Source organism: Oenanthe melanoleuca, chromosome 17 (assembly GCF_029582105.1).
Source record: "Oenanthe melanoleuca isolate GR-GAL-2019-014 chromosome 17, OMel1.0, whole genome shotgun sequence".
NCBI lineage: Eukaryota > Metazoa > Chordata > Aves > Passeriformes > Muscicapidae > Oenanthe > Oenanthe melanoleuca.
Genome location: NC_079350.1, coordinates 6,497,373 through 6,514,642, shown reverse-complemented (window position 1 = coordinate 6,514,642; position 17,270 = coordinate 6,497,373). Strand labels below are relative to the sequence as shown.

The following is a 17,270-nucleotide window of genomic DNA, read 5'->3' as shown; positions in this document are numbered from 1 at the left end:
CAGCTCGAAGCAGACCTTATAACAGTAGCTCTGAGGACACAGAAATCCCACCCATGAGGAACAATTGCTCCACAGATGTCCCAAGTATGCAGGAAAGGAACTGGCCATAAAAAAAAAAGCAATTTTAGGCTGGTTGAGATTATGAAACGCTTTTTTGTGTGTGTGCTTGCCCAATAGTCCTTTACTCCACTTCCCATAAAATAAACACACATAACCCTTTACCCAAGGAGCCCTGAGCACATCCAGTCACGTTGCATCCCCTTCCCTTTGCTTCTTCCACCAGGCAAATCTTTCCATAAAAGGGGAGCTATATTGCACTGGAGGGGACTCCACCAGATGTGCACCATAAACTGAGCAGGGCTGTCAGAGAAAGCAGCCAGAGTGATCCAGAGCAGGGCAGGACAGCGTGAGTTAGAGGGGAGTTCACTTTTCCAATGCACTTGTTCTGAGAGGCCCCATTGGAGATGGAGGTGTGTAAGAGCAGGTCCTGGCTCTGCTCACTGTTAGTGTGGCCAGGCAGGCCACCAAGGGGGACAGGGGACAGGCTGAGCACCCCATGGCTGCTGAACTGCTCAGGGACCTGGATGGGTGAGTTGTGGGGGTCTGGCAGAGCTTCTCTGCTCTGCTTCACTTGAAGATGCCAGCAGGCACCCCCAGTGCTTCTGCATGTCTTTGGAGAGCTCTCACAGAGCAAGTCTGTGGGGAAGCTGAGAAGCCAAACCAGCCCCACGAGCTCTGTGAGCAGTCTGACCCTTGGAATGATGATCTCCAAGGTGCCAAATACACTCCCAGGACCCGCATCAGAACCTGCCACAGCCTCTCCCCAGACTACTCAGGTTCATTTTCATGCAGGTCTTCTTTTCCTCTGAGTTTTATTCTTACTTAACCATTCCCAAAAACCCACCTTTCCCAGCACTAAAGCAGCAGCTTTCCTCTCCTTCCCACCTCAGCCCTGCTCTGGTCCCTCTCCCTGGGGCAGCTCCCACCTCTCTCCCCTGCCCAGTGAAATGTTTCTTTCATCCAGCCTGCTCCTGGGAGGGAACAGCCCTGGGAATAAGTGCCCAATAACAAGCAGCCTGTGTCTTCCCAGGATGTGCTCCCAGGTGCACTCCCAAAGGTGGAAGCTCTGGATTTTTGGTGGGGAGAGGGGCTGGGGTGGAGAGGGGGGATGGAAGGAGGAGGGACAGTCTATTCCCTTCCCTGGATCCCTGGAAGCACTGAGCTGCCTTTCAGTCTATGAAGTGTCTGTGACCATGTGGGTTTGTCTTTCCTTTCAGGGAGAATTGGGAGCCCCAGGTCCTCCTGGAGTCCTTGGACTCATTGTAAGTACAAAAACAAATGGAGATCTGGCTTGTTGGGATTTAACCCTTTCAACCTGCCTAACTACACACAGATTTTCTTCTTCCTGTGAGCAGGATGGCTGTGTGTATGGGGGAGGTGTGACATCTGGGGAGAGAGGGGAATCCTGGTGGATTGGGAGGTGGAGCAGGGCAAATCCAAGCAAAAGAAAACAGATTAAGAGTCTGTTGTTAGAGTCTTTTTTTTTCATGATAACTTGCCCTTTTGATAAGGTTTGCCAGGGTATTTCTTCAAAGATGCAGCATTCATTGCACACCAGGATCTCTTAAAAAGCAAGTCCCTGTAAGCAGTGACCTCAGGGACACTCAGTTCTTGCTCACTGGAGAGTCTGAGGGCAGGAACAGTCTGTCCTCTGGGTAGACAGGAATTTTACATGCACTCTCACCATCCAATCACTAATCCAGGTAATTTTGTACTCAGCCAAATTCCACCCTTCATTACACTTTTTCTCAGCAGGAGACAAATGGCTGTAGGGATGGGTGGCAGCTCTTCCTCTGGCAGCTGTGCTGGGGGTTAGTGAATGCCCAGCTGAACACAGCATGGTTTATTTTTAGGTCTCAGGACTTGTTTCAGGTTATTCTCTTCCATGCACAAAAATTGGTAGGCTGTGTTACTACTACAGCATTCTTTTGTAATGATTCCTCCTCAGCTGTGATAATGCATGGAAATTTGACTTGCAAGGAATGGTTAAACAACCTTCCCCTTTTGCCTTTCCATAGCTTAAATTATTGGAGTGTGTGTCAGCTTAGATCAAGGCCTTCATGGCTCTAGACATTGCACAAACCCAGAGATCTTACATTCCTTGAAGGAACAGCAGGGAATATGGTGGAACACTCATCTTGGAGATGGGGGATTGGGGCAGAGGTGGATTGAGAGGAAGGTTTTCCATGGAAGCAGGAGCTGGGTCTGCTTCCCCTCATTAGTGGAGGTGAAAGTAGCTGCTTCAGCCATAGCAGCAGAAAGGATGTGCTCCTGTCAAAAAGCTGGAAGATGAAAATTGCAATTTAAAACAGGACCATTGAAGGCATTGTCCAGATTGGATCATATTCCTCCTTGCTTTTGGAAAGATTTATCTTTTCCTTGTTGCCATTTTCTCACAGATATTTTGTTTGTTAGAAAGTGTAAGGTCAGAGGTGGTAAAGGTGACCATGATCCTTCTAGACATGGTAGAGTCAGGAGCTGCCTGTCCTCCCCTCCACACTGGCCCAGCCAAACTTCAAACTGAGATTCAGGTCAGAGTCAGACCTTGTGTCCTTGTCTCCTGAATTCAGGATACTGAGGCATCTCTAGGGGGATAGACTGAGAGTGACCTCCTCCATCCTGTTGCATTTTAAGGCTATAAGGGCAGCAAAAAAGATAATGCAACATTGGTCCTCATGTAATGGAGAAACAAGAGAGAAGAGAGAGTTTTATTTAAATAAACATTACACATACATATAGGGTAGTACATGAAAAACAAAGTAGAAAAGACTCATTGGTCCAAGAAAGCAACACCTCTCTGAAAGCATACCTTCTGCAAAACATCATGAGATACTCACACAGCTCTCACACAGCCTGCAGGTGCATAATCATTGTTATAAATTCTTGTCCTTGTGAAGGCCTGGGAAACTCAAGGCTTCAAGGCTGCTTTTCCCTGGTTCCCAGCAGCACCCAGTGACACCATCCTGCTGGGGTGAAGGGAGCACATCCACGCTGCTCCAGCTGCTTCCCCAGGCTGTGCACACAGGGCACGGAGAGGGTGCCACATGGCTCAGTCCCTTCCTGGCCACCTGCAGCCACCCTGGGGCCCAGCCAGGCTCTGGCTGCTCACACACCCTGCAGAGCTTGGTTCAGGGTGTAAGAGAGGCTGAAGAGCAGAATTAGGTGTAAATAAAGCCTCTTGCTCTCCTAATTAACGGTGTGGGCAGAGCTGTGAGTAAATGCATTTCCACAAGCAGCCTTTATGCTAGCAGGGATGAAAAGGGCTCTGTTGGGTGGCTGCAGGCAGCTCTCCGTGCGTGCTGCGGGGCTGTGCTGCAGAATCGCTCCTTCAGGGAGCCTGCCCTGTTTATTTACACACTGAGGCCAGCCTGCTGCACCCTGTCACTGCCTCTCTTCATGGCAGGGAGCAGCCAGAGCCCATTTCAACACCAGCACTGAGGGCTTTCTGTTGTACATCACACATGGGTGCCCACAGCAGCCAGAGCTCTGCTGTCCCACACACAGTGCCACGCTGACTTCTCACTGCAGCAGGAGGAGACACCTCTGTCCCCTCCTCCTGGCTCTCCTCTCTGAGTGCTGCCTTTATTTAGGGGCTGTCTGCACATTCAAAGAGCCTTGACTCATGCCAGGATGCTGGTTCTGTTGATACCAGTAGTGCATTTCTTCAGGGATCCTGAGGCTGGGTATCAGAGGAATCTGGGTTTGCACCTAATGACTGTGATAATTCTCTTTCTCTCACTAGGGTGACATGGGCCCTGTTGGACCAATTGGCTATCCAGGACCAAAAGGATTAAAGGTGAGGGAGTATCTGAGCTCTCATCCCTCCATAGCTGGGCTGGAGGTTATTCTGTTCCTCCTTTGGGCAGTGGTGTCCTGAGAGAGGATGGGCAGCAGTGATGTGTGTGCAGGCACAGGACTGTGAGCACAGCATCCCACTGGTGCTCTGCAGTGGGTGTGAAGCATTTTCCCTGTGTGCCTGCAGCACATGAAGAATGTGTGATGCTTTGGGAGCAGTCTGGCATTTGACCTTGAGGCTGTGCCAGGCCAGTGCTGTGGGTCTGAGCCACCAGCCCCATCGGCAAACAGCAATGTCACAGACCTGAGCAAGTCTCACCATGGCTCAGCCTCACTCTGAACTTTCCTTTGTTTCAGGGGCTGATGGGAAACCCTGGAGAACATGGACTGAAAGGTGATAAGGTGATCTGAATACTCCCTTATTGCACTGTGTTTTAATTTTGCATGTGAAACCCCCTTTCTAGTTTCTCTTTCTTATTCAGCATCATAGTGCTGGTCCCACTCTGGTCATCTCTACCCCATCCTCTCTCTCTCCATTCATGACACTCTAGTTTTGATTTTTTTCTTTGATACCTGCCCCATCCCCTTCTCCATGGAGTATAGATAAGTGATGCTCAGATCTTCTTGGGAGCTCCCATCTCCCACTGATGATGACAGTAACTGTGCAATTATCTTGTGTTCCACTGTTTTTATGTTGTTTACATGATGGGATGGGGAGGAGATGATCCACTGACAGTGATTTTGCATTAATGCATTTGGGGGAAAGATGTGGTGTGAAAAAGCAGCCCTGTATCAAACAAACCAGGTGGATCCCCTGGAAAAACTGTTGTATGCTGGATCCCTCTGCTCCTGTTCAAGGAGCCTCACCTCAGTTCAGCTTCCTACTGGGAGGAAATTGCCTTGTCCCAAACTGATATAAATCACTTTAGAAAAAGCAGAGTGGAGAGGGGCCTTGATTGCAGTGATTTAGTGGTGCTGGCACAAAACCACAGAGCCTCAGCTAAATCAGCATGAAGCTGTGTGTGTAAATGTCTCACTGTCACGAGAACCCTCCTCCTCCAGATACTCAGCTGTAGGATTTATTTAGTCTGAAGGAGTGGGAGGTGCAGTTATTTACTGCTGGCTCTGATTGCTCAGGAGGGCAGTGGAAAATGACCATTAAGTGTATTCTCCTCCTCCTGTCAGATGTTTGCTTTTAGAGAATGATTTAGCAGCCCAAAACTGCACAGGGGGGAAGTAGTGTCAAACCTGTTGATTCAACTCTTCTTGTATTATACAGCTCTTTGCCAGGACTCCTGTGTCTGCAATTTCCATTTCTCCCTTGTGCTGCTTTTCTAATTCTGTTGAGAGCAATGGCAAGGCAAGAGGAGAGCTTTTTCTTTAGGACAGGCTTAAGACATTGTAGCTGGTTTCTGAACTAAACCCCATATCCTGGAGTCCACAGATCCTCCATCCACTCTTTGGGAGATATGTTTAAATGTCTTTAAAATCAGCAAGATCTAAATAATTGTTTAGCAAAATTAACCTTCCTGGACAGTTCAGTCTCCATCACTTTATAGAAACTGCTCTGTCTATGCCCAGTATTTCCCCAGCCACTGCTGTCACAGTAACCAAATGGTTTGTGGCTCTCTCTGGAGTTACCCTTACAATACTCCCAAGGGTGGAATTATCCATCCTCCCAACAATCCCACGCTCCTGAGGTACAGGAAACCTTTTCCTGCCTCCCCCTGCAAGCTCCAGGCTGCAGGTCATCCTGCCTTCCTGGGGATGGGCTGATGAAGATTTAATTGGATGTCTGCAAGCTCCTATTAATCCCATCTGTCTCAGTCACATCCAAAACATGTGGCCTTGTACAGGTTTGTCTTTTTGTAGCTAAGGAAGACCCTTCAGTCAGCAGCAGACAGATGGATGCTGGTAAAACCTGGCAATAATACAGGTGTGTGTAGGCAGTGGGAATGTCAATCCTCACATCACATGGCCAGGTGTGATCCACAATAAGGGACAGCATCTCACTCCTCCAGCAAAAACCATCATTTTATCTAGCAGCTAGACAGGCAGGCCCAGGTCATCCTTCTGTTTCCATTCCTGTGTTTTCATGGAGGCAAGGGGAGGGGAAAGGGTGGGTTGTGTCTGCTCTGCAGGGGGAAGTGGAATTACTGTGTGACTCTGAAATAGAGAGTGGCCTCGAGAAAACCACGTGGGGTGATGAGTGCAGGGGAAAGGTGGAGGAAGCAGAGGAAATCCCAGCTGCTTGTTCTCACAGAGGGGTTTTATGAATCAGGACATCTGTAACTTGTGGAGGACACGGCTCAGGCAAATACCTCTGGAGCTGTGCAGTGTTAGCTCCCTTTGCATTGCTGAGCAGGAAGTCCTGGGAACAGAGACTCCCAATCGAGGAAAATCGAGGGGATTTTGCACAACAAGCTCCTCTGCATCCCACAGACAGAAAGCACATCCCACAGCTGTGCACTTGGTCCCTTCCCTTGCAGCCCCTCTCTGTTTGTGTTGGGTCACAAAGGGCCTCAGGGTGTCTGAAGCTGCATTTCTTTTTATAGGTGAAACATGAAGCACAGGCAACATCCCATGGGCAGAGGCTGTTTGTAATTTCAGACCCTACATTCCTTTTCCTGCCCCATGAACCAAGTGCTTGCAGGCCCATTTCATCATCTCAGCATCACAGTTTTTAATAACAAACATCCCTGACCTCTTTCCTCTGTAATTTTTCCTGTATTGAGGCACAGATCCCAAGTCCCAGTTCCAGGGCAGGTAAAAGGTGATGCCCCAGTCCTCAGCTGTGATTTAAAAGATTAACAGCCATAGATGGGCTGTAAATGCTGTGACATTTTGCTGTGCTATCACAATAACATGTGAACATCTGGCACAAGGTCCAGCTCAGGTTTTGTTCCCCTGCTTTCTTCTCACCCACTCTAATGCCCATTTCTCAGAGTTGTTTGAAAACTGGTTTCATTTTCATGCCCCACCTTTCCTAAAGGTTGGAAACAAAGGTTTGTTCCTGTGTTTTGTTATGCTCAGGGAACTTTAATTTTAGTACTTATTATGTAGTGTCTGAGTATTTCTTCTGAAACAGTATTTCAATGGCCATTTCCACTGTCTGGATAGAAAATTGATTGATAAAAAAATATAATCTTTCTATTTTGACCCTCAGAATTGGTGGTAAAGACAAACCTCAGAGCCAACCTGTCACTTCCAGAAAAGCTGTTTTCATGCTGCCTGCAGTCAGGAGCCAGAATTAAATAGATTTCAGTGTTTTAAGCTTTGGACTACATAAAATAAGTAGAAAATTGAGAGAAGATGAGAGAAATCTGTGAAGGAGCTGGGTCACACAGTAGTTTTTTTGCCATTTCTGTTATATCTGATACTTGGGGTTCTTCCTAACTGAAGCTGTAAAGAGCTGATTGTTTCCATTTTGCATTGCCAAAAAAATAGAAAAAATGGAAAATAGTTTAGATGAAACAAAATGTTGGTTATTTGACTCAAATTAAAATATTTTAGGTTAAAAACCAAATGTGTAAAATCAATTTAACATTTTTAAGAGCAACATTTTAATTTTGCTATGTCAAAGATTTGTTTTGAAGATGGTTCAGTGAAATGTTCCGGGAGCATTTGCCAAAACATTTAAGCAAATTTAGCATGAATCCATGAAATGTTTCCATCATTGAATCTGCATAGTTCTTAATTATTTTTCTTCTGAGAAATTGTCTTTGAAAAGTCTTACCAACTCAAGCCTGAACCAGCCACAATTTCATTATCCCCTGCATGTACTGCAGTAGTTAGAATTATTTCACTCTCTGATAGCAAGTGGGTGGTTTTTCTGGAGTGAAGTGGACTTTCTCTGACATCTCTCTGTGGACTTTGGCTTTGTTGCAGGACTCCATATGTCTTCCATGTGGACTATGTTTAAACATATATCTCTGGAGTGGCTCATTCCCTTGCTGGGAAGCCAAGTTCATGGGACAGAGTTCCTCCAGCAGTTATTTTTGTTGGGTCTTGTCATTGTACCAAGTTATTGTAGTCATTCCTCCCTTGACTTCCCAAGTAGAATTTTCCTTTCTCTGCCCCATCATTGACTCATCCTTTGTTTAAGTAAATACACTAAATGAATTTGGAAGGGGCATCAGGAGATGATTTGGTCCAGAGCTGCTCACAGCAGGGCTAAGAGCCGAGGCAAGGTAGCCCACTGCTCCTTGGAAAAGCTTCAGGGATATTTGGCTTCCACCCAGGAAGTCAGAATCTGTTGTGTTGGTCCAAGGAGGGGACAGCCAGCCAGCTTGATGAGGAAATACTGTCAGTGATGGGCTCCCCATCCCAGAGAGCACCAGCTGACCCTCCCAGGGATCTCAGCTCAGATACTGGCACTGAGGTAGCACTAAAGCATTACCAGAAGTTGCTCTGGTTTGGTTATGAAAGAGGATTGATGTTTGATGTCAGGACTAGGATATGCTCACAGAAACCCTGAGGATTGTTTTCTTTTCTATAGAGCCTTGTGAGAGAAAAGGTTCATTCATTGAAGACTGAACTCTTCTGTTCAGCTGAATTTAACACTTCACCACTGTTGTGTTAGCCAGAGGAATGTGCTCTCTCTTCTTGCAGCTTCTATAGACACACAGTTCTTGGGAATTCCTGGTTTTTGCTCTCCTGCAGGCTCCTTTCTCACCTTAGAATCAGGTTGGGAAATACCCACTTTGTTCAGGGTTGTTGCCACATTCAGTGTGCTCTGCAGCTTGCCAGCAGTTCAGTTCTGAGTGGAGCTGTGCTGAGACTTTTGCTGTACAAAGCACCTTGAAAGCATCAACCTGGGCATTTTGGCTGTTGCTGCTGCCTGTTTTAACTCTCTGGTGATGTGTACCCAGGGTGATCAGGGAAGAGCAGGTGTTCCAGGAGATATCGGCTTCCAAGGAGACAAGGTAACTGTTTTTCTTTTCTCCATCCTTCTTTTCTCCTTGTGTAGCAGTGGCCACCAGTTTTCTCAGCTCATCCACTAGGAGCTGGAATAAGCTGCATCAGAATATGGATTTTGTAGTTACTCATAGTAAACTGGGGTTTTCTGTAGGGGCTGTGTCTTCTAGCAGAGGTTGGAAGTGACGGGGTTGATGGGGATGTGTGTGAATGTGTGTGGTCCAGAGGCTGCAGACTCAGGAGATTTTGCCTGCTCAGTGCAGCAACTTAAACCCTGACCCAGGGAAGCTCTTAATGCTCTGTGTAACTTCTGATCAAATGGCTTCTCCCCTGTGACTTGATGTGATACTGGCTGTGGCTGACAAATGTTGCAAACAGCCCTATGCTGTGTGACTCTGAGCCACAGCCAAGTGCAGCAGCTCGTGTTCTTTGGGGCTAAATTCAGGGCTGCCTTCAGAAACATCTCACTGACATTAGTGCAGCTGTCCCAGCTCCATGCAGGGCTGAGTCCAGCCTTTAGGAGATGCTCCTCATTCTGCAGTGAAGCTGGAGCCTGGGGAATTGGAATTTTTTTGATGCCTCATTGTGTTCTGAAAAAAATGTGTCTCTCTCAGGGCAGCCAGGGCTTGCCTGGGGTCCCTGGGGCACGAGGGAAGGCAGGACCCCTGGTAAGTAACTGAGCACCCTCTGCTTCCTAATGTCCCTCCCTAAAGGTTCTGTGCCCAGCTGGACAGAGCCTGGCAGGGGTGTGCTGCTCTGAACAGGAAACCTGACAGCAGGAGCCAGCTCACTTTTCCCCATGTTTTCCCGATTTCTGCAGGGAAAAGTCGGTGACAAAGGACCAGTGGGGTTTCCAGGACCACCTGGCCCTGAGGTATGTCCCACCCAGCACCTCCTCCTCACATCCTTCCAGGCTAGGGCTCCACTTCTCTGCTGGCACATGACTGGTGATGGGGTAGGAAGGATCAAAATGGATTCATGACCCATTCCGCCTCTCATGGTTTCCTGGTTTTTCCTTTCCCTTTTTTGTCATAGATAAAGTGAAGGAGTTTTTTCCCTGACCAAAAAGTAGTCACAGTGATACTTTAGATGCAGGATGAGCTTCCCCCAGCACACCATCATTTTTCTGCATCCTAAAGGACCAGACAGAGTCTGTAAGATGCTAGAGAGCCCCTTCCAGCACAACTGATGGTCTGTTCTCCCCACACCAGCATTCTGATGTTTCACAGGGTCTGGAAGGGCTCTCAGCTGAGTGCTGCCACTTAGCAATCGTTCCTCTTTGTTGCTATTGGAAATAAGCATGGATTCCTTTGTTTCCTCCTCCAGGGGTGGGTGGTGGGTGGGAAGGAGCCCAGGCTGACAGCAGCTCATGAGGGTGTCAGCACCTTTCCTAATTCCTGCCTGCTCCCCTTTGTCACCGAGGCTGCAGCTCCTTTCTCCCAGCACAGAGGTTATGTGCTGACTCACAAAGATTAATTAAAACCCAAATCACCACTTCTAGCTGTGTGATGACAGGGAGGCCCTCACTGCAATAAATCTGGTAGGAAGATGGACCTAAAGGGAGTTGCTGGGAAAGGCAGCTCCTCCATCACACTGATGTTGTGTCCCATTCCCTCCTGAAGCCGTGGTGGCCCCCAGCACGGAGCACATCTTGTCCCTTAGCCTTTAACTGAACCTCTCACAGAGGCTGACACTGCCTGCAGGATTCCACCTGTGCACCCTGACTGGTCCTCATTTTCTGCAGGGCTTCCCAGGTGACATTGGCCCACCAGGAGAAAATGGTCCTGAAGGTCTGAAGGTGAGCAAAGTAGAGCTCTGTGTGGGGTTGGAAGCAGCCAGGGAAAACAAAGTAGTGGGAAGGGGGGAAGAGAGAAACCCCAGGAGATTCCTAAAGATTGTCCTGGCCAGCATCTCAGCTTGGTCTGTTTGGCTTGAGGTCCCTCCAAGTGCAGAGTTTTCTTTTCTTCAGATTTTTTTTTTCTGTAACAAAATTGACATTGGATAATGTCCCGTGGCTGTGAAAGAGACTTTCTCATTTTAATTGCCCTTCTGAGCTTATGTTTCTATTTTCTGAGTATCTTTTCCTTCGGCTCTTTCTCAGGGAAAGCCAGGAGCACGAGGTTTACCTGGGCCAAGAGGACTGCCTGGACAAGAGGTGAGTGTCTTCAGCTCAAAAGAGGCTTGATTGAAAGAACAATGTCAAATTCTGTAAATTAATACATGGTGAAAAGGTGTCTGTGGTTTAAAATGCTCTGGTCCCTCTGAATGTGGAAGCAGATGCTAATACTGAGGGATCAGAGACCTGCAGAAGAGGAGCTTCCTCTAAGCTGTGTGATCTCCAGATGCTGTGATCTCTGCTTCCATTCACTGCTGGCATCTGCTGACCCTAAATTCTGCCTTGGCTTTGCTGTTAAAGCTTGTTCCCCCACCCCCAGAGGGGGGTTAGAGCCCTTTTCCCTGCACATCCCCTTGCACAGACATGCCCTGGCCTGGCTGCTGCTTTCTGCTCCTTTCAAGTGTTTTCCTTTTCAACCATGAGACCTGCAGACTGTGCTCTCTCACACGGAGAAACATCCCTCTGTAAAAAGAGAAGGAAATGGGAATTGCTGCTCTGCAGAAATTCATTTGGCCAGCACCTCAGAGCTTGCAGCTTTCACCATTTCACCTCAGAACCTGAAGCATCATTCCACCTGAAGTCATTAAGAAGGGAGCAATTGTCATTGATCTAATTGTCCTGGAGCTGCAAATACATTTTGGGAGCAGCAGAGAATGTCTGGGCTCCCTGTTTATCCTGCTGTAACTCCAGTGACATTGGTGTAATTTCCTCTCACTCAAGCCAGTGTAAGCTATTTGTCCAGAGTCACGAGACATTGTGTAAATAATACTGAGCACATGCATGGGCAGGAGCTCGTTTTAATAGCACTAATAATTCTTAAGTTTTTCTGGGAACTCTTCTTCTTGTTCTCTAAATGGGATTAATGCAAATTAGCTCATTTATTTGCAGTGAAATAAGGAAAAAAATATTCCAGCCAAAATACAAAGGGAATCGAAGCCCTGCATTCCAGGTTCAGGCAGGCGTGACCAAGCTGCCTTCAATTTACTGCAGTTAGTGAGTGTAAAAGTAAGCCCAAAGACATGGACATGGAGTTTGGTGCAAGCTGTGCTGAAGGACTGAGTGTGCAGCAGAGCACAGCACAGCACTGTGCTCTTACCACCATGGTCACCCAGGGCACTGGGTCAGGGCTCTGAATTGCATCCCACTGGAAATGTGGGTATTGTGGGTGGCTTGTCTGAGCCCTTGGAGCTGGGTTCCTGACCCCCAGTCCCAGCCTCAGCCTGTCTGTGCCCCTTCATTACCACGGGTGACCACCGAAACGAGAGCAGCCAGGCTGCCGCTGCCAAGGGCGCTTTTAATTTCTCTCTTGGCACTTGGTTTTAGACACTTGAGATAATTTTTGTGAAGCTTAATTGAAGGTCTCTTAGAAACTGTAGATCTGATCCTATCACATTAGAAATTGGTGTGGAGCCAAGGGAAAGGACCGAGTCCAATTGCTGTGTGAGATTTTGTGATAGCTCCGTCCTGCAGCATGTGCAGTCCCAGCTGAAAGCAAAAGGGAAACGTTCATACAGCTGCCAAATGGTTCTGTGGGAAATTTTGGAACATGGTTTTTTGGGGGGAAGGGAGAGGAGAGGGGGGAAGAAAGAAAAAGGGAACTCTGTACCATTCACATCCCTGCCAAATCAAATGAAGCAGAGTTATGCAGCATGTCCAGGGTACCCTAGTGGCCAAATCCAGCCCATCATAGACCAGATCAACTGCTGCTGCCTTGGTCAAACTTTGCATGGCTTTTACTGGCAGGACCTGACTTGAGATATTTTTTTCCTAAAAAATCTCAGAGGCTGCTCTAAGATAGAGAAGGGCTCAGCTGTTAAAATGTGACAGCTGAGCACACAGCCTGTGTTTAGCTGCTGCTCATACTGCAGGCATTTCATTCTTGCTGCATGGCGAGTCCAAATTTTGTCACTACTTTTCCTTTCATTTTAATTTCTTTTCACCTCAGGGAGATGAAGGACCCTTAGGACCACCAGGAGTCCCTGGTCCAGAGGTAGGTTTCAGTCATTTATTCACTCAGTTATTACCAGCTCTGATGACCTTGCAATGGAATTGTACTTAAATTCTCAAAAAGCTTCAGCCCTCCTGGTTTGGGAAGTTAATCTGCCCTGCTATGAATTATTGTCTTGTCCAGGGCTTGATTGATTGCTTGATCCAGGATGGCTGAAAGTCCAGGAAGTGTCTTGCATAGGGTGTTGAGTTTATGACTTGCCTAAAGCCTCAAACCTTGAAAAACTCTCTAACGTTTAAACAGTTCATCCTCAAGATAAATGACATTGATTGGAAACCATCTCCATAACCAGCCCTTTTGTTCTTCCTTGATTTATAGTACTTTTCAATGAGTAGAGGAAAAAGAAAGAAAATAGACTGGACAGTCAAAGAGAGTCCTTTTGACCTCTGTGATGTATCACAGAAACACAGTTAGAAGAAGCAAAGATTATTGTCATGTCTCTGAGCATGCCAGCTCAGGATTTTGTAATGGGTCTGTACCTAATTGTCACCTCAGGATAGTAAAATATCCCAACAATTGGTAATAGGTGGATCAGAAAATGAATGTTTTATCTTTTATTTTATGAGCACTTGAGCTGCACCTGTGACCAAAGCAGCTGCAAGCTCTTGGTGTTTATGGTTTTTCTGTGTATTTCAGGGCCGATCTGGTCGGAAGGGATTTCCAGGAACACCTGGTCCCAACGGTCCAAAGGTAAGAAAAGAGTTTTTTTCCTGATCAGGGAAGCAATGGGTAGAAGGGAAGAAAGGAAAAGAGAAATGTCTTTTCTCACTTTCACCACTCTCCCCAGTATTCATTCCAGAGAGACCAAGAGAACTGAGGCTTCCTCTTTTTCTCAGAGTTTTGGGGTCTCAGCTTCTGCTCCTTTCTTCCAAAAGAATGATGGTGCATTTTTTAAGCCATTATAAACAAATGTGTTCCTCTTTTGATATTAACCAACTTCTTCTCCATCATCATCCCATTTTCCATTGCTTCTCCATGGTTTTGTTCTAAAACAATGCACATCATTCCTATCTTTGCTGCCTAATTATCAGCAGGAGCCATCCCAGGGCAATGCACTCCACAAACCCACACTCGAAAGGAAAGAGAAAACCCAACAAAAACAACCTCTTCAAACATTAAATAGCAAAAATGTGGTCTGGCAGCACATCTGGGGTATCTGCCTACTGAGCAAATACAGCTGCTGTCCTGGAGACACTGCTGGTTGCTGGTGAGCCTGGCCTCTGGATGGCCCATCCAGGGGCACTCCACGTGCTGCCTCAGCTGCCCTTACCCCTGGTGGGCTTGAAATCCTTCTCCTTCTGCTTTCTCCTTCATCCCTCTTCATTTTCATGCTCTGGGATTTATCTCACATAGGTTCTTGCTGTGGTTTTCCATGGATACTCCATGTGCCAGAAACATGTGCCTGCCTGAGGTTTTATAGCAGAATCAGGGTGCAGCATTGCCTGGGAATATTTGGGTTGTCTTTTCTCCTTATGCTTTGTAAAACTTTGGGATAAAGTAACTAGGACTAGGCTGGGCCTATACCATAGGGCAATAAATATCTTATGTTTCAATGTGCTTGTCTGAAAGTTATTTTACTACAGCAGGAGCAGATTTTGGGGCATTTCACTCCAGAACAGCAAATGTTTGCTCCATGTTTGTGTCAATAGTGTTTCTTACTTTGGATTATCCTCCAAGTCACAGCTGTTTTTGTAAGATGATGTTTCTCTCAGATTTTGCCTGATTCACACTTTGCAGCCCAAATAATGGATGTACAAAGAGCCACAGGGTGTGGCTGGCAGTAACCCCTGTGCCTTTGTCTCCTTGTCCTGCAGGGTGAGCCAGGAAACCGTGGCCGACCAGGGAAAGTTGGTGAGCAGGTAAATTCCTTATTTTCCTTGTCTCCTTGATGATGTCCTCTGTACAAGATGTTCTGGGTGCCCAGAGTGCAGGCAGAGAGCAGTGGCCAGGGACTGCCCACAGCCCTGGTGCTCCAGGCTTTGCCAATGTAGGTTTTAAGGATAGAATTCTCTGCTTTGGGTGCTATGTTGCTTTCACTTCCCCTAGATTTTCTGGGGAGTAGAGGAGATAGCAGCTGAAGAAACCAGACCCTGGGGAAGAGAAACACTGAGCTGCATTTAGTTGTAATTCCATAGAGAACCTTCTGCTGGCATAACCCAGAACATGCATTATCCCTGTAGGCTTTGGGGGAACCACAGGCATCAAGGGAAAAGCAACAGTTGCTCCCACATCTCTGTGACTGAAACCAGCAAACTTGTCCACCAACACCCTGAAAGTGAAGCCACAGAGCCTCCAACATGCTCTGTGTGCTCCTGCACGACCACACCGAGCTGGCCCTGGCACTGCGGGTGCTGCTGCTCACCACTGCTGTCCTTCCCAGCACTTTCCCTGCTGGATGGTCACACACTTGCTTTGCTTTGCTTTGCTTTGCTTTGCTTTGCTTTGCTTTGCTTTGCTTTGCTTTGGTTTAGCTTGTCAGCCTCTCTGGCTCTTCTTTGCCCTCTATCCAACAGCCAGGGCTCCCTTCTTCCAAGGGTTTCTGTCCAAGCAAATCTAAAATATCAAGGTGGATCCTTTTCAGTACCAGCAGTCTGATACCAGCCTCAGTATCAAAGGTGGTCACTCTATTTGGAAATTAGAGCCATTTCTGTCTTATGGTTGCTCCTTTGCTCCATGAAAAGCAACTACTGAAGGAGCAAAGTCTGTTCCCCACATCTGAGTTCTACTTGCAGCTTCATCAGATTCTGCACAATCTCAGGCAACACTTTCCAGTGCTTTGTGCCTCAGTTTCTCTTTCTTGGAAGGTGTGAGACAGTGCCTCCTGTTCTGAAGTGGCACCTGTGGATGCTGTTAAAAATGAACATTTAGAAGTGCTTTGAGATCCTTAAGCAGACCTTGTCCTTGAAGGGCAAAGCATCATCAGGATTATTATTCTTTAACTTCCCTCAGGACTGACCTTGGATGAGAACTGTAGGCACTGTTCATCGAAAAGAAAACACAGCTGGCCTCGGCTGACACTGAAACCAGCACAGGGGTAGGAAAGCTGCCTGTGTTATTCTTAGTCAATTAGTCTCTGTCTAGAAATATCACCCAGAAAATTGCCATTTCTGAACCAGTCAAGTCATTAGAACAAAAATGTCTCAGCAGACTAATGAGAAATAACCTGCTCTCCCATCACAGCTCCCCTGAATGATGCTGGAGTGTTGGGGTTTCCTTCCTCCCTCCACTCAAACTCCAGCAGCTGGTGTTGGGGCTGGGTTGGTTTTTTGCAGAGCCCTGAGAGGATGGGCCCAGGCCCTTGGCACTGAAGACACCATCACCTTCAACCCTCATCACCATCAGCCTCACCCTGTTTTCTCTTGTGGAGACCTTGATGTTTTCTATTCCACAGTCAGGGCAGTCACACTGCTCAATCCTGCTGCTCTGCCCGACAAATGGGTTCTCTCAGAGTAGAAAATCTCAGAATAACAGCACAAGAAGAGATAAGCCATCCATCTCATTGGAGATTTCTTCCCTTTCTTAGGGACATCTGTTTAGAGAAACATGTGAGTCTCTGTCAGGTTTCCAGTGATACTTGAGCTCTCATTGAAAAATGAGGTTTTAAGCCACAGGGCAGTCTCTGATGTGTTGTTTTTCCATTGCAAGGACACAGACTCAGGAAGATCATTCATGAGATGCTTGTTGTCTCCATGTGCTGGAAGGATTCCAGCTGCTGGGTGCCCCAGTACCCTGGAAATGTGTAGGTTAACCCTTCCTTGCCTGCAGATGCAGTCAGAAGGATATGAAGAGAAACACAGGACCTCTGGCCAGGGAAGCCACCAGCCTTCCTGCCCCAGAGCTGGGAATGCACAGCAGGAGAATGTCACCAAAATGTTCATGTTGAAGGTCAGAGAGCCCCATGGGAGAAGCAACACCCTGCAGCAGACAGGAAGGTGCTGCCATCCCAGGGAAGGACCCTCTGCTTGGCACTAGAAAATCCCAGTGAGGAGTTGTGCCAGCTGAAGGAGGCTTCAAATGACTTATGGGGATTGGGAGGTGCTGTTGTAGCAGGAGCAGCTGTTTGAGCCCCTTCCCTTGCAAGAAGTGACAGCCCTGCTCACTCGGGCTGTGCCAGGGTCTGTGCTGGGAAGGGCAGCCTTGGAGGTCTCTTGTCCTTTAAGATCAAAGAATGTTGTCTCAATATCAGAATTCTAAGACGAATTGTCAAAGGACACCAGCACCATCTCCTTCCAAGGGAGAGGGGCTGTAATGTCAGCTTTGCAGGTGGGGAGGTCCTGATTGCCTCGGCCAAGGACAAGAGGGTCGCCAGGAACAGAGCAGGGAATTGCACTGGTGCTCCCCACTGCTAGCACTGCTCCTTCCCAGCCCATTTAC

The 17,270-nt window shown here is 47.4% G+C and overlaps 1 protein-coding gene across 1 annotated transcript in view; it reads left to right on the top strand.

Annotated features, from left to right (window-relative positions):
- COL27A1 (collagen type XXVII alpha 1 chain) overlaps positions 1-17,270 on the top strand; it is a 139,303-nt gene that overhangs the window by 63,858 nt on the left and 58,175 nt on the right. The window contains exons 14-24 of the mRNA XM_056505220.1: positions 1,278-1,322; positions 3,803-3,856; positions 4,213-4,257; positions 8,727-8,780; positions 9,387-9,440; positions 9,593-9,646; positions 10,517-10,570; positions 10,874-10,927; positions 12,834-12,878; positions 13,533-13,586; positions 14,711-14,755. Coding sequence (XP_056361195.1) covers positions 1,278-1,322; positions 3,803-3,856; positions 4,213-4,257; positions 8,727-8,780; positions 9,387-9,440; positions 9,593-9,646; positions 10,517-10,570; positions 10,874-10,927; positions 12,834-12,878; positions 13,533-13,586; positions 14,711-14,755 — 558 coding nt within the window. The remainder of the gene's footprint in view (positions 1-1,277; positions 1,323-3,802; positions 3,857-4,212; positions 4,258-8,726; positions 8,781-9,386; positions 9,441-9,592; positions 9,647-10,516; positions 10,571-10,873; positions 10,928-12,833; positions 12,879-13,532; positions 13,587-14,710; positions 14,756-17,270) is intronic.